The sequence below is a fragment of the Mobula birostris genome, chromosome 23 (genome assembly GCF_030028105.1).
Source record: "Mobula birostris isolate sMobBir1 chromosome 23, sMobBir1.hap1, whole genome shotgun sequence".
NCBI classification, from domain to species: domain Eukaryota; kingdom Metazoa; phylum Chordata; class Chondrichthyes; order Myliobatiformes; family Myliobatidae; genus Mobula; species Mobula birostris.
This window is the reverse complement of record NC_092392.1, coordinates 21,490,667-21,508,736: the sequence shown is the minus strand read 5'-3', so window position 1 is coordinate 21,508,736 and position 18,070 is coordinate 21,490,667. Positions and strand designations below refer to the sequence as shown.

The following is an 18,070-nucleotide window of genomic DNA, read 5'->3' as shown; positions in this document are numbered from 1 at the left end:
CATTCCAAAGATGAAAAGGTTAAGGTTAGTAATTTGTGGGTATGCTATGTTGACGCCAGAGTCATGTCGAAAGTTGCACACTGCCCCCAGCACATCCCCAGACCGTGCTGGTCATTGACTCAAATGCTGCATTTTACTGTATGTTTCAACATACAAAATGATAAATAAAGCTAAGCTTTAATCTTTAAATTAGTTCACCACAACTTGTTCAAGTTCATTTATGCATGAAATAATGGGAACACTGATTTAAAATTTTATGTGTCTCTCAATACTCCAATGATTCACACAAACAAAACTTGGATCCAGCTAGTCTATAACACATGCCAGAGTATCATTTTTTAAGATAGCCCTGTGGTCGGACTGACAATGAATTATGGAGTTACTCAATGACTCAGTTATCCAGCTAAGGCAGGGGTTCCGAACCTTTTTTATGTCATGGAGCCTTACAATTGACCATGGACCCCAGGTTAGGAACCCCTGGTGCTAAGGGGAAACAATATACAGAAGAAAGAGTCAAAAGAGACTTTGGCTTCTGGCAGCAATTCCCAAATGAGGGGTCAAATTTTACAGAGACAGAAAAAAAACACAGTAGAACACCCCTCCAAGGGAAAATGTGCAACAAAGAGAGGCCAAATTTATGTAAAATTGCAAAAAGTAAGGTAATTTTACATAAAACTGTCAGAGCAAATAGGGTTATACTAATAAGTGTTAACAACAGTTATAAAGTTTGCTAGAAATTGCCTGTCACTGAAGTAGTCAACCGGAACACTGCTGAGTAATGTCAAGTCAGTTATCACAATGAAACTTTGAATTGCAAATTCTAAGATATGCTTAAATCTTTAAATATAAGAATCAAGTTTACAGGCAACTTATTCACCATTTCCAGTTTTATAGCAAATTTTCGTGCCATCAGAAAATTTCAAGGAGCTCATGTACAGGAGGCACAGAGTTTACTGGACAGACAGCATTGAATCTAAAGGTCGTGAGTTCAAACCCCATTATGACAAACTGTGGCATTAAATTCAATAAATCTGGTGATTAGTGCCATGGCACCCACAAGAAAAATGCCCATGAAAGCTGTCAGAGTATTGTAAAAACACAGCTGGTTCACTAATATCCTTTAAAGAACAGAAACTGCCACTCATTCATACCTAACTAGTCTATAAATGAATCCAGTCCCACACTACAAATTGACTCTTAATCCCTTCAAGGATTGACAATAAATCTTCCCTTGTCAGTGACACCATATCCCAAGAGTAAATAAAATACAAAAATGAATTACTTTGAAGTACATGACTGTTATTATGGCAGGTAGGTCAACCAATGTGACACACATTAAGAGCCATAGGATATTTAACGTCTACCTGGTAAGAATGGTTTTCTACTTAAGGTCTCATCAGAAGATTGGCACTTCTTTCAAGGAGGTGTTTCCTCTGTATTATACAGGAGAATGAACCAAGACTGCGTACTCAATTTGTGGAATGCATCTTAAAAGCCACAATCTCCTGAGTCAGGAAGTAGGAACGCTCCCAAATGAAGCAAGTTAATATAACATTACTGAGTTTACATATGTCAAACAGTACAGAAGATGATTATATACCCAAGAGATTCTGCAGATGCTGGAAATCCAGAATAACACACACAAAATGCTGAGGAACTCAGCAGGTCAGGCAGCATCTAAGGAAAGGATAAAGAATCGATGTTTCAGACTGAAGTCCTTCACAAGGACTCATGAAGGGTCTAAGCCTGAAGCATTGACTCTTTATTCCTTTCCATAGATGCTGCATGATAATACACTAGACAACTTGTAATCTTAAAGTTATACTTTTAAAAAGCATGTTGAAAATCCTAGGCTTAATTTTTCAAAAATGTGTCAGTTTGATATTTTTCTGCAACATAGCACATACCAGCATCAATTAATGTTTTAAGCAGCATCCCAATATAGGATCTTTTCCAATGTGGTGAGATATGCAGCAACACAATGTTAAAAAGAAAGCAAACCAACCACTGATACAAGTTTAGATGTATTTAATCACAATAGATAATCCTTATTCCTTAAGTTTGATCTAATTTTTTTAAACAGAATTTTAAGCATATTATTAGCTTTGATGCTTTAGTTAATTACTGGAGGAACACTCCATTGTTGGAGAAGTCATCAAATGACATTATACTTAAAAGCCCCATCTTACCATAAAAGGTGGGTGTTTGAGTGTGAAAGGCCAAAGTGTTGCTTTGCATCTGGTACCTGTGTTATGGGAGGGGATTGTGTTCCTAGAAAGTGGTCTATATTGCGATTTTCCACAATGCAAAGCCACAACATCTATGCATACAACAAGATTATATAATTTCAATGAGAGGCACTTATATACTTATATTCTGCATTCCAAATTTTTGGGAAGTGATTTGTGAAGTTTATAAGGGAAAATTTCTGGACCCAAACAGCTACAAAGTGGAGGGGGGTTTCCCTGTACTTGTCTGAAACTCTGTCAAAAATAAATACACCAGCTATACATCTTATTTGTTCATGATGCCTTGTGTGAAAGCTGGTTGCCATGGCTGTCTCAACAAAACAACAGCATTACACATTTAAATTGCTTATTTATTGCACATTTTGAGAATGTGATGTGAACTATTTAAATGCTTTTTACACCAGTTTCAAAATTAAAAGGCTTCAAGGGGAATGCATTTTAAGCAAAGATGAAACACAATCACTGGTCTCATTGAATGGTGGTGCAGGGTCATGTATAGTTATTTATTGCTCCCCTTGCAGTCAAAAATATGTGATGTTGGTTTAAAAAAAAGGTCCATAACATCTTAAAGATGTCCAGCTACACTGCACCTTGAGGCATCTCCCCCTTCTCTGAAAACAGCAGACCTACAACCCATCAAGTTATCTGTCTTCCACTGTCCAGACTCTTGATTATCCCTCAATTTAGCTTCTCCAATATTGGCAATGTGCCTTCAGATATAAAGGCTCTTAACTTTGGAATTCCTTCCATTAAACTATCTGCGTCCATACTTCACTTTTTACCCTTAAGGGATGTGCTTCTTCCATTGTCTTTAGTCATCTCTCCTTGTACCCACTCGTGTGGCCAGCCTAATTGGTGAACTGTGTTTGCTAACGTTCTTGCAAGATGTTATCAGTCAGCTAGCTATGTTAAAGACATTATAGAAGAAGTAGCTGTTTTTAATTGCTTAGACATGTTCAAGTATTTCTCTTAACGAGTGAAGTCTGATGTAATACAGGGCTCACCTTCTTGTGATGAGATGAGAGGAGGCATGTATTCTGGAATATACTCCTTCTCCTCCCCAAGCCTCTTGGCTCCAGGCTGTGGGAACTGAAGCACATTGTTTTTGCTGACTGGAAATGTTGGGATTTGATGTGCAAACCCAATAGGCTCAAGGTTGTGAATATAGTCTTCGAGTTCTGAAAGGCTGATTCCCATTAGTTTAAAGGCCTGACCTAGATCGTCCAAAACAGGATCCGTACGACCATCTGATAAAGAGTAAGAAAGGTTAATGGCTAAGTGCAGCATTCTTACAAGAAATATAGCAGTTTTCAAATGCAATATTCATATAACTTTGATAAATTCCTTAGATTTGTATGCTAGGTTGCTTATGCTACAGGATACATCAGCTCAAGTTTCTGCCCATGACTATGGCTACAAATGTAGTTTTCTCCTCTTACTCAAGGTGCTAGTATACCAATAAAATGTGCCATTTTCTTCTCGTGATTTGCTTTTTTCCAAGAAAACATTTCTACCAGTCACTGACAGTCATTGTTTACCTGCAACACCCAATGAAATATATTTTAATAACAAAAGGTTTAAGTATATTCATTAACAGAATTTAATAAGGACAGTATGTAATTTGAAGACCTATATCATTTCAATTAGGATGTACACTCAGTGGCCACTTTATTAGGCACACCTGCTGGTTAATGTAAATATCCAATCAGCCAATCATGTGGCAGCAACTCAATGCATAGAAGCATGCAGACATGTTCAAGAGGTTCAGTTGTTATTCAAACCAAACATCAGAATGAAGAAGAAGAGTACAGTAAAGGTATGTTCCTGTTAGAAGAAAGGATGGGGTTGGAAAAATAAGAGAACCTTGGATATCCAGACAGGTGATAAATTTAATCAAAAAGGAAAAGGAAAAATATGTAAAGCTTTGGTAGTTAGGATCAAACAAAGCACGAGTGGAAAAAAGCCAAAAAAGAAACAAAGAAGGGAATTAGGAAAGCCAGGAAGGGCCATAAAAAGTCCTTGGCAGGGAGGATCAAGGCAAATCTCATGTCATTTTACACATATATTAAGAGCAAGAGGATAACTAGGGAGAGGGTGGGACTACTCAAGGATAAAGAAGGGAACATTTGCTTGGATGTGGAGAATGTGAGAGAGGTACTTAATAAGTACTTTCCTTCAGTATTTACCAAGGAAAAGGATATGGAGGACCAGGAGATCACTACTTAGTGTAAAAATACATTAGGGTGTTTAGAGGTCAAAGGAGTATTAAGGTGGATAAGTCCCCGGGGCCGATGGGATTTACTCCATGTTTTTGAAGGAGGCAAGAGACAAGATTGCTGGGGCCTTGACCAGTATCTTCGTGTCTTCTCCAGCCACAGGTGAGGTCCCAGGGGACTGGCAAGTGGCTAATGTTGTACCTCTGTTTAAGAAGGGAATAAAGGGAAATCCTGGAAACTATAGATCGGTGAATCTCGCATCAGTTGTAGGGAAATTGCTGGTGAAAATTCTTAGGGATGGGATACATGAGCATTTGGAAACCTATGCTGTCTACATGGATTTTAGTAAGGCGTTTGACAAAGTCCCTCCTGGAGGCTAATCCAGAAGATTAAGATGCATGGGGTCCATGGTGAATTGGCTGTTTTGATTCAGAATTGGCTTGCCCATAGAAGACAGAGGGTAGTGCTTGAAGGAACATATTTGAGCTGGAGGTCTGTAATTAATTGTGTTCCACAGGAATCTGTGCTGGGACCTCTGCTGTTTGTGATGCACATACATTACTTAGATGTAAATGTAGATGAGTGGGTTAGTAAGTTTGTGGATAATACCAAGATTGGTGGAGTTGTGGATTGTGTAGAAGATTGGCAAAGAATACAGTGCAATATAGATCATTTGCAGATATAGGCTGAGAAATGGTAGATGGAGTTTAACCCCAATAAATGTGAGAGGTTACACCTTGCAAATGCAAGGAGACAGCACACTGTTAAGGGCAAGATCCTTAACAATGTTGCTGAGCAGAGAGATCTTGGGATCCAAGCTCGTAGCTTCATGAAAGTGGTTACACAGGTCAGTTATGTAGCTAAGAAGGCTTATGGAATGCTTGCTTTTATTAGTCGAGGCGTTGAGTTCAAAAGTCAAGTGGTTATGTTGCAACTACTAAAACTCTGATTCGGCCATATCTGGAGTATATAGTTCTGGTTGCCCCACTATAGGAAGGATGTTGAAGCTTTGGAAAGGGTGCAGAAGACGTTTATCAGGATGTTGCCTGGCTTAGGGGGCATGTGCTATCTTGAGAGGGTGGATAAACTTGGATTATTTTCTCTGGAGTGGCAGAGGCTGAGGGGAGATCCAATAGACGTTTATAAGATTATAAGAGGCATAGATAGAGTGGACAGTAGACAGAGAGTATCTGTTTCCCAGGATTGAAATGTCTAAAACCAGAAGCCATGCATTAAAAATGAGAGGGGGTAGATTCAAGGGGGATGTGAGGGGTAAGTTTTTTCACTCAGAGTGGTAGATACCTGGAATGGTGGTAGAAGCAAATACATTAGAGGCTCTCGAGATGTTTGGATGAGCTCATGGATGCAAGGAAGATGGAGGGATATGGATATGGTGTAAGTAGGAGGGATTAATGTTTGGGAGCTTTTGATTTGCTTTTTAGCTAGCTTGGCATAACATTATGGGCCAAATAGCCTGGGATCTCCTGGGACTTTCACAAACAACAGTCTGAAGAATGTACAGAAATTAGTGTGAAAAGCAAAAAGAAAATCAGTGAGCAGTAGTTCTGTGGGTGAAAATGCCTTGTTAATGAGAAAGGTCAGAGGAGAATGGGCAAACTAGCTCAAGCTGACAGGAAGGCGACGGTAACTCAAATAACCACGCTTTACAACAGCGGTGTGCAAAAGAGCATTTCTGAACACACATCAAACGTGTGGGCTACGCTAGCAGAAGACAATAAACATACGCTCAGTGACCACTTTATTAGGTACAGGAGGTTCTTAATAAAGTGGCCACCGAGTGTAATTATAGAAAAAAACTAGAGAACAGGGTGACCCATTGGGGCACCCTTTGAGAGAAGGGTAGTGCAGTCTGATGTGACGAGAATGAACATTAAATTTTCCTGAATGCTATTGCTATCTCTTTGATTTGGAAATTAAAGAAGAAAAACTCAGCTTATTAAAGAAGAAAGACGCATAGTAAGACAAATATGTGACCAGAATGAACATTAAGTATCCATGAAGTAAATTTAAAGGAATCGGGCTTGCTGTGTCAGGTCTGGAATTAAATGATGGATTTGGCCTTGAATAATCACAGAAGGATTCCATCGATTCCTAGTTGGAATGACTTCTTTGGCACCAAAGGATGTCATTTGGAAGAGGCAATTGTATTGTCTGATGTTCTTCCTGAACTCGTTTGCAATAGGTTCATCATTGCTGTACAAATTGAGGAGTTCATTAGGTAGAGGCTGCAAATTGCCTATCCTGACCTGTCCCTTCATACTGCAGAAATGTGCGGTTTCTCCAGTGAACGACAGTGAGGGCATACTCTCGTCATCGAACCAACATCAGCAGAAATGTGACGGCATGTGAGTCTTGCATTTTGCCTTTCTCCTTCTCTGTCGAGATATTGTCGTCGAACGCGGCCATTGTCATCTTCAGCAACTCTTGCAAAAATTACTGTGCCACATATTCTCGAATTGATCTTTCCTTTTCTCCTCTGTCTCTTCCTCCTCCTCTGCCTGTTTTTGTCATTCTGGAGATGCGCAGCCCTTTCATCCTTCATCTCTTCTACCATTTGTTCTTTCTCTCTGATCCTGGAGTCGTGCAGCCCTGGCCTGATCGGATTTTTGTTCTCTCCTCCATCTGTGCCTATAGTTGTCATTTTGGAGACGTGCATGCCTGTCCTCCTCTGTCTCATCTTCTCTCATCCTTTTTTGTCCTGACTCTTTGATCCTGGAGTCGTGCGGCCCTGGCCTCAACCGATTGTTGTTCTCTCCCTCTCCTTGCCGCTTCCCGACGACGTTTGACGTCATCTCTTGACCATAATGTCCCCCTTCTCTTTCCACGCTGCATAATTAGGCTATCAATATATTTTTACCCTAATGCTTGATAGAAGATAGGAAGCAGTAACACCAAAGCCTCCAAGCTGCTGAGGCTGGCCATGCGCATGTGTCGGGCTGTGACGTCCTGATTTCCATGATGGCCAATCGGGTCTCAGGTGAAAGGCAGCCGGTTGATTTCTGGCGAATGAGCAATTTTATATGAATATATAACCCTGAACTTTGCCTGCATTCTGTAAGTTAGCACATTTTAATTCAATTTAGCCAAAAAAAGTGCCGCTGTAATGCACCGTTTGTGCTAATTGGAGGTCACAAACAGACAGACAGAGCATGAGAGTTTTAGGAGTATATAGATACATTTAATTCCATATTTGTACTTCAACCAACTTTATTTTTTATATCTCTATTTTTAATCATTGTTGATTATTATTAATTTTTATTGCATGTTCCAGCAAATTCCTAATATTTGTAAATGTACATGGTGACTAAAGTTGATCCTTGATGAAAGATATTTCTATAAGGTTTCTTTGAGTAAGAGAGCTCCAAAGACTCATGGTCCTTTCTCTGTCTTGTATAATAATCCATTATTTTAAAGCCGTCACCCATATTTTTTAGATCCCATGAAAGGAAAGATTCTCTCCATATCCACACTATCAAAATATTTCAGAATTTTATATTTTCAATCAAGTCCACCTTTCCCTCTTTGTACTCCAGCAAATACAAGCCTAGCCCGTCCAACCTTTTGTTATAATATCCATTCCAGGCATTACTCTTATCAGTGTTTTCAATGACTGAAGCCTAAATTCTCTATTTTTGTATTTGATTTCTCCATCAAGAAACAACGTTGCTAGTTTTCAGAATTACTTTTGTGAATTGTCACTAGGACATCCTAATTGCTTCTAAATCTTAGAGATCTGTAACCCCTCCTCATTTTTATAAACACTTTTTTCACCTTTCAGAATGACCAATTTCACATTTTTCCACTCTACTTGCAGGTCTTTACCTGTTAGGGAAATATCAGACACAGGGCATATTTCAGATGTTACAGAATATGGGTAGCAGGCCTTAATAGAAATGAGAACCAATCTTCAAAAACCCTCTTGAAATGTAAAGTACAACCAGTAATCAGTTTTGAAATTAGAAAGACAGTCATCTGCTCTTTTTCAACACGGAGGGTCGTGAGTCCCAGTTGAGGCCGATACTGTAGTATCATTTAAGAAGACTTGGATCGGTACATGGAGAGGAGAGGCTTGCAGGGATATAGGCTGATCACAGGAAATTGGGACTAGTTGGTTGGGCACTCTGGTTGGCAGGGACTCATTGAGCCAAAGTGTTTGTATCGCTCTGTGATTCCATGTGAGCAAACTATACTGACTCCATTGATAGGCTCTGCAAGAGAATGTCTGCTTGTCCTGATGACCATAGACCTTGCACACCCACCAGTTTCTCCAATGACTTAAGTCAGAGCACCATATATGTCTCTGCATATGTCCTCTTCACAATTTACTTTCCTAGGTATGTGTCATTTGCATTTTTAGCAACCATACCTTCAGTGTCTTCAATCAAGTTATTTACATGAATTCTGACCTCAACCCAGATTCCTGTACTACACCACTCTTAACATCTTGCCAACTAGAAAAAGACCCAGGTTCCTGGTTCATCCCATACATATCAAGACTTGGACTATTTTGGTCAGAATTAAGTTTATTATCACTTGCATATGTCATGAAATTTGTTATCTTGTGGCATAAACACAGTTTGATATCTATTCCATATTCAATTCTAAATCAACCTGTCCCCATCAACATCATTACACTCAACTACAAGATGACAGCAACATGGCTATCTTTTGCTGCATTTTAATTGATTAAAATTGCATCAATGATAACACTATATCTTCCCCGTTCAACAGACCAAACTGACTGGTTGTATTTTGATTTAATGCAAGAAAGCAGCACAATGTTTTATCCTGCATAAAAAACTCCAAAATCTATGGTTTCAACTATAAGGTGGACTTCACACAATGTAAATAATGTCTCAAGGGCATGAGAAGCTTCTAAGCATGTGTAGGTACTTAATTCTGATCCAAAAGCAAGGTCAAGACATTGTGCTCAGGCCATTACATAACGTACTTACATAATACACATAAACACTGCTTTCTTTCTTTGAAAATAAGTTTGTGAACACTCTTCGTGCAGAATGCTGGATGAGAGGACATGTCATATGAGGAAAGGCTGAGTGAGCTTTTTGGAGCAGAAGATGAGAGGTGACTTGATAGAGGTGTGTGTGATGATATAAGAGGCATAGATAGATAGAGTGGACAGCCAGAGACTTTTTCCCAGGGTGAAAATGGTTAATACAAGAGGGCATCATTTTAAGATGATTGGAGGAAAGTATCGGGGGGAGGGGGAATGTCAGAGGAAGTTTTTTTTACAGAGTGGTAAGTGCATGGAATGCACTGTCAGGGTGGTGGTAAAGGCAGACACATTAGGGACATTTAAGAGATTCTTATGTGGGCACATGGATGAAAGAGAAAGGAGGATTATGTAGGAGGGAAGGGATAGATTGATCTTGGAATAAGCTAAAAGTTTGGTTGGTTTGTACTGTGCAGAACTGTTCCATATTCTATATACAACTATTACAGATTCAGTCTATTAACCAATTTCACCAGTAGTTGTAGATATAATAGGCTCCCCTCCCCTCACATTCTTACTTTGACTCCTCATCTTTTTTTTCCTGAATCCTGATGAAGGATCTCTGCACAAGATGTCAAATGTACTCTTTTCCATCAATGCTGCCTGGCCTGCTGAGTTCCTGCAGCACTTAGTGTGTGTTACTATAGTAGTTGTATATAGAATATAGAACAGTACCTGCCCTTCTTTGTAGATTCTTTACTCTGCAGTCCTTTGTTGTCTCCACTTATCACTTCCCAGACTCTGCTGCCCTCTTCACCTTGCCCTCCTCTGCCATCAGCCAATCAACGTTCATCTGGATCCACCTATCACTTGCCAGCTCTTACCCCTCCATCTCACCTCTTTATGTTGGTTCTCTCTTCTCTACTCTTTCAGTCCGATGAAGAGTCACAGTCCAAAACCTCAATTGTCCTTTTTCCCTAACAGATGTTGCCTTGACTCCCAGTTCCTCCAAAATTCAGAAGTTCAAAGTAAATGTACTATCAAAGTCCATATATGTCACCAAATACAACCCTGTGATTCATTTTCCTGCAGACATACTCAATAAATCCATTACAGAATAATAACCATAACAGAATCAATGAAAGACCGCACCCATTTGGGTGATCAGCCAGTGTGCAAAAGGCAACAAATTACAAATACAAAAGAAATAACAATAACATATAAATAAGCAATAAATTGAGAACATGAGATGAAGAGTCCTTGAAAGTGAGTCCATAGGTTGAGGGAACACTTCAATGATGGACAAGTAAAGCTAAGTGAAGTTATCACCTTTGGTTTAAAAGCCTGATGGTTGAGGGGTAATAACTGATGGCAGCAGCGAAAGGAGAGCACAACCTGGGTGGTGGGGGTCCCTAATGATGGATACTGCTTTCCTGTAACAACGCTTTGTGTAAATGTGCTCAATGGTGGGGAGGGCTTTACCCGTGATGGACTGGGTCTTATTCACACTCTTTGTAGGATTTTCCATTCAAGAGCATTGGAGCTTCCATAGTAGGCTGTGATGTAGTCGGTCAATATATTCTCCATTAGACATCCATAGAAGTTCATCAAGGTTTTAAATTTCATGCAGAATCTTCACAAACTCCTAAGGAAGTACAGGTGCTGCCATGCTTTCTTTGCAATTGCACTTATGTATTACGCTCAGGACAGGTCCTCCAAAATGCTAACACCGAGGAATTTAAAGTCACTGATCCTCTCTACCTCTGATGCTCTGATGAGGACTAGTGCAAGCATCTCTGATTTCCTCTTCCTGAAGTCAATAAGCAGCGCCTTGGTTTTCCTAGCACTGTGAGAGGATGTTGTTGTTGCACCACTCAGCCAGATTTTCAACCTCCCTCTTATATGTTGATTTGAATTGGCCAGCAACAGTGGTGTTGTCAGCAAACTTGAATATGGCATTGGATCTGTGCTTAGCCACACAGTCAGAAGTGTAAGAGCAGGGAGCTAAGCACTTGAGCTGATGGCAATTGTGGAGAAGTTGTTGCCAATCCTAACAGCAAGAAATCGAGGATTGAATTGCACAATGAGGTATTGAGACCAAAGTCTTGAAGCTTACTGATCATTTTGTCCAGAAAGGTTTTGTTTTTGCTCTAGATTCAGCATCTGCAGTCTCCTGTATCTAGCTTCCCTCTCTTGGTTCATCCAAATCAGCTATGCACTTGTCTCCAATGTTGTAAAAGTTCCCTGAATTGTTGAACCTGCAAACATTTGGTTTGACTCACTGGAACCCTTCTAAAGTTCATAGTCAAAGTAACTTCATTATCAAAGCATGTATACCATATACAACCTTAAGATTAACTTTCTTGCAGGCACCCATAGATTTTCAGAATCCATGAAACACCATATATAACTAAAGCAAAATCCCTGAAAGTGAGTCAACAGGCTGTGTAGTCAGTTCAGAGCTGATGCAAGTGAAGCCATCTACGCCAGTCCAGGAACCAAATGGTTGTAGGCAACAACTGTTCATGAAGCTGAAGGTGTGGTATCCAAGACTCCTGCATGTTCTGCCAGGTGGTACTATCGAAAAGCCAGGAAGACAGGTCAAATGCAGACATGCATGACTAGCTCAGGTGGGGGATCTTGGCTGGCACAGAGTAGTTTGGCTGAAAACCGGTTCGTTTTCTTCCCTCGAGCCTTGGCACCGGCTTGATATTTAACGTGGCCATCTCTTCCAACTTCTCTTCGGCAAGGACCAACCTTCATGCACTTCAAGGTGCTGTACCTGCATTCCTGAAAGTCAAGTTCACCAAGTCCTTCAGGAGATCGTAAAATCAATAGTTCATTTAGATGTTTCAAAAGTACATTCCTTACAGGGAAGTTACAGGCTGCAGATTGCAGTGATCATAGTTCAGAAAAAGTACATCTAGTACTATTATAAGCTACCCACAAAACATTGCCGCATATCATAAGTGCCATCCATATTGACACCAACAACAGTTTCATCATCAAATATACTTGAAAATGCGAAACTAGTGGTATGATGGCAGCGATAAATGGCAATATCTTGCGTGTAGCTCCAATTAGATTCATAAAATATTCCTGTTTAGGACTACAACTGAAATCCAATCATAGACATTGGTACTTCAGTAAGCAACTTCATTTTAAGACATTTAAAAAACATATCGTTAATCAAATCTAGCGATATCAGCTGATCTTGGACTGCAGACTCAGGTTGTGAGTCCAGTTCCCCCTTAAAAAAAAATGGATGTATGGAAGATGAGCCGGTCTGCAGGTATGACTGAAACGCAGATGCCTTAGACCCCCCCACTCCCGACTTTCCTGCTGGTGAATGTACAGTCTCTGGAAATAAAATTGAAGACCTCAGAGGAAGACGGCAGTACTAGAGGGACATCAGGAACTGCTGTGTACTTTGGTTCATGGAAACATGGCTCACCTCTGCCATTTTGGATACAGCACGATGGCTTCACTATTCTCCGCAAAGACAAGACAGATCAGTCTTATAAGGATAGAAGAGATGAAGTATGCTTTATGATTAACTCATCATAGTGCACAGACAAGGCAGTTTTACCTCAGTCCTGCTCACCATACCTGAAACAGCTAGCAGTCAAATGTTGTCCATTTTAATCTGTCGAGGGAGTTTTCTGCCATCAATCTGGCAGTGGTGAACATTCCACCTAAGGCCAACATCAGGCATGGATTGGAGGAGCTGAGTACCATGATCAGCAGTTATAAAACAGCGCACTCATATGCATTCCGTATTGTTGTGGGGGATTTCAACCAGGCAAGCTTGAATAAGTCTCTGAACAACTGTCCCCAGTATATGAGCCGTGGAACCAGAGAAGCCAACACACTTGAACACTGTTATGCCACCATCAAGAACACTTACTGTACCATCCAACATTTACATGTCTGATCACCTGGAAGTCCTTCTATTTCCAGTGTTTAGGCAGAGTCTAAAGACTGCAGCACCAGTGGTGAGGACAAAGAAGATACTAGTCAAGGGAAGCCGAGGAGCCTGAGTCAACGTTCAGGGACAATATTCAGGGACTCATCTTCAAATCTGAATGAATACACTACAGTTGTCACCGACTTCATCAAGACCTATGTGGGTGAGTGTACACCTTCAAGAATGTATTGGGCACACCCAAACCAAAAGCTGTGGATGAATGAGGAGGTTCATGGTCTTCTAACAGCTAGATTTGTGGCATTCAAGACTGGTGATCCAGAACAATACAAGTTCAGTTATGACCTATAGAAGGCTATTTTAAGAGAGAGAGAAAAAAAAAGACTATTCCGATTGAAGTTAGAGATGGAATTGAATGCACATCGACTCAAGCAGGGTTTGCAGGCCATTATTTCCTATAAAGCGAAACTTAACATCATGAATGGCCATGATGCTTCATTCTCAGATGAGCTCAATGCCCTTTTATGTCAGCTTTGAAAGGGAGAATAAAACTACACCTCTGTGAATCCCTGCAGCATCTAGTAACTATGTGATCTCTGTCTTGGAGGGCAATGGCAGAATATCTTTCAAGAGGCATCAGGCCCTGATGCTAGGGGATTGTAAAACTGTACCAAACAGCTGGCGAGTGTGTTCAAGGACATCTTCAATCTCTCACTGCTGCAGTCAGAGGTTCCCACCTGCTTTAAAAGAGCAACAATCATACCAGTGTCCAAGAAGAACAGGATGAGCTACCTCAACAATTATTGCCCAGTTGTACTAACATCTATAGTGATTAAGTGCTTTGAGAGGTTGGTCATGGCTAGAATCAATTCCTGCCTGAGCAAGGATCTGGACACGCTGCATTTTCCTATCACCACAATAGGTCACCAGTGGATATAATTTCACCAACTCTCCACTCGGCCTTGGATCACTTGGACAATAGCAATACCTACTGTACATCAAGCTGCTGTTCATTGATTATATATTAGCGTCCAACAGATCTAACAACAAGCTCCAAAACCTGGACTTCCGTACCCCCCTCTGCAACTGGATCCTTGACTTCCTCACCGGGAGACCACAGTCAGTGTGGATTGGAAATAACATCTCCTCCTCGCTGACAATCAACACTGGCGCAACCCAAGGATGTGTGCTTAGCTCACCTCTCTACTCGTTCTACACCCATGACTGTGTGGCTAGGGACAGCTCAAACGCCATCTATAAACTTGAAGATGACACAACTATTGTTGGTAGAATTTCACATGGTGACAAGCAGGCATTCAGGAGCCAGACAGATCAGCTGGTTGAGTGGCGTCGCAACAACAACTTTGCACTCAAAGTCAGTAAGACCAAGGAGTTGAATTGTAGACTTCAGGAAGGGTAAGTCAAGGGAACACATACAAGTCCTCATCGGTGGATAAGCAGTAGAAAGGGTGAGCAGTTTCAAGTTCCTGGGTATCAACGTCTCTGAAAATCTATCCTGGGTCCAGCATATTGATACAATTATAAAGAAGGCATGGATAGTGGCTATATTTCATTAGGAGTTTGAGGAGATCTGGAATGTCACCAAAGACTCTTGCAAATGTCTACAAAGTACCATGGAGAGCATTCTAACTGGTTCCATCATTGCCTGGCATGGAGAGGCCACTGTACAGGATCAGAAAATGCTACAGAAAGTTGTAATCTTAGCCAGATCCATCATGAGCACTGGCCTCCCCACTACTAAAGACATGGTGGCATCCGTTATTAAGCCCCCCTCAGTAGAAGAATCATGTGACAGACTGCTACTTCTGTCTGACCAGTGCGTCTGGTTTCTCTGCTAAAAACAATAAATCCATTGAATATCCCAATCTCCCTTCAGCCATGAGACCTGTGCTACATGACCATAGTCTTCCAGTACCAAAGCCACCAGGGACACGGATTCTAGAGGAAGCAAATGAAGATGCCGTGATGCACAAGCCAGGAATGGAAAAAGACAGATACTGATACAGATATTGAACTCTTTATGTCAAGTGGGCCTCAACTGATAACTCAAACTGACTTAAATGGCCTGGTCAGGGATTTTGGTCAAAGGCAAAAGCAAAATTACTGGGTTCAAGACTGTAAGGATGGAATCTGCTGTCACCAGGCATAAAAATTTCTGTGAATAATTTTGATATTTGAACAGATGTTTCCCAGAATAACTGGTGTCAAGATTAAGGAAGGTATTATTGTTGGTCCACAAATCAAACAGATCATCAATGACAGGAAATTCAAAGAACTTTTAGTGGGACCAGAGTAAAGTGCGTGGAAGGCATTCAAGGACATTGTTGAAAATTTTCTTGGCAACTCCAGAGCACCAAGCTACATGTAGCTGGTTAACAACATGATTCAAGCATACAAAATCATGGAAGTGCAACATGTCACTAAAGATTCATTTTTTGTATTCCAATTTAGACTTCTTCCCTGCAAATCTTGGTGCTGTCTTTGACGAGCATGGTGAAAGATATTTCAGCCATGGAGAAACGGTATCAGGGCAACTGGAATCTATCAATCCATGCTGATTTAGCACTTACTTTTTATTCGCAGTTATTTTGTAAATAACACTATTCTTTGCATTTCTGGTTAGATGCTAACTGCATTTCATTGGCTTTGTATCTGTACTTGGCACAATGACAATAAAGTTGAATCTTATCTAATCTAATCTAATTTTTGTTGGACATTTAGTGAGATGCCTCAGATGTTGAGTGCAAACAAAAGTAATCAAAAAAACATTTTTACCTTAGTTGAACTATAGCAAAGTGTCAGCACTGCTATGCAAATAAACATATTATATTCAATAACAATTAATTTCTTGTTTATCCAAATTCCTGTGTGATACGAGCAGTCTGGAATTATATTAGTGTTCAGCTTCAAGTAGTCTATCATAACCACAAAAAATATCTAAGGAAGCAATACTTTTGAAAAAAATTTGCTGTCCGGTATTATTATATGTTGCAATGTACTGTTGCATCAAAACAACCAATTTCATGACATATGCCAGTGATATTAAACATGATTGTTATTCTGATTCTGGCTCTGATGATTTGATCAAACATGGATAATTCTAATCATATTTCCAATATATACTCAATTCCTTTTCAGGTGACACATTTCAGAATACTTCACTGAGGTCCCATTACAAACAAGAGAAAATCTGCAGATGCTGGAGATCCAAGCAACACACACAAAATGCTGGAGGAACTCAGCAGGCCAGGCAGCATCTGTGGCGAAAAGTACAGCCGATATAAAGCTCTTGGCCTGAAATGTTGACTGTACTTTTTTCCATAGATGCTACCTGGCCTGCTGAGTTCATCCAGCATTTTGTGTCTGTTGCGGAGGCCCCAATGTTGATTTTTATATTTGCTTACTGGTCTGGAGACTCTCAGTTTGTTTTTAATTGAAACTACTTTTCTTTGCCTCTAGTTATTGCTATTGTTTCAGTTGCCATCATTTCATTCTTCCTTCTATGTTAGACTATAAGAATTTCTTTGGACACTTGTCCAAGCTAGACAATTCTCACAGAATTCATTCACATACTCACTTCAACAACACACCTTTCTGAATCACCTTAGCAATTTCCATGCCTGTAACAGTGAAATCTTTCTCTACAATGTGTGTGAAAATCATACTTATGCCATGCTAGGGGTTCCCAACCTGGGGTCCACGGACCCCTCAGTTAATGGTTGGGGTCCATGACATATTAAAAAAAAAGATTGGGAACCTCTGTGCTATTCATACATTAATCTGGACAGCACATTTTTAATTATATTCTATTTTGATGATCAGCATTCAATTACACCTATGGCAAATTGACCACCCTGGAAGCCTCACACAAATCTGTCTCTCAAAATACAATCTTAAAAAAAACTGCAAAGCTGCAATGCCTTGATCGTTTTTCACTGTGACAGTGTAATTTTTCACACTTACTCCCATTTTCTGATTTTGTGTGTCAAATTTATGGCTCTCTGGTTAACCATTTTAAATGGCTGGAAGCTGAAGCACTCTTTCCATTTCCGAGCTACCTCTGCAAATGAAATATCTTGAACTTTCTGCAGAGCTACTGTTAGTGAACACACAATATACTTTGCTGCTGTTCTCCATCAGTCAAATCATTTTCCCTCCCTCAAAATGTCCACAGACAGTCTTCCACCTCAAGAATATTACTGGCCATGAAAAGCAATCCTGCCTTCTTCACAAACGATTGAATGCTTCACACATCTTGATTCATGCTATGTTAACAATGGAAGCATGGCGACACATGCAAGCTACCTTCAGCGCATCCTTTGATGAGAGTTGGTCATTGACATAAGCGACAGATTTCACTGTATGTTTCAGCGCTTCAATGTACATGTGACAAATAAAGCTAATCTTCATCCTCTTCTTTGTCTTTATACATCACTGGTTGTCCATGATACCTATCGATGCTTGTGCCCATTTTCTTTTTTCCCCAATAAAAAGATTTCAAAACACTCATGTCTCTAAGATTTCATAGTACATCCAGAATGATTCATTTCTACTGACACAGTCCATCTTGTTTTAATGCTTACTTTAAGAATCTGTTGGTGTAGTTTTAGCAGAGAAGCAAAGACTCTTAAGGAAGTTGCTACATGTAGCTCCAAACTCTCTCAGGCTGAATGCCCCACAAATG

The 18,070-nt window shown here is 40.2% G+C and overlaps 1 protein-coding gene across 1 annotated transcript in view; it reads right to left on the bottom strand.

The window, feature by feature from the left end:
* The window catches only part of taf3 (TAF3 RNA polymerase II, TATA box binding protein (TBP)-associated facto), a 236,868-nt gene that overhangs the window by 192,691 nt on the left and 26,107 nt on the right, over positions 1–18,070 (bottom strand). Inside the window, exon 2 of the mRNA XM_072240918.1 lies at positions 3,254–3,496. Coding sequence (XP_072097019.1) covers positions 3,254–3,496 — 243 coding nt within the window. The remainder of the gene's footprint in view (positions 1–3,253; positions 3,497–18,070) is intronic.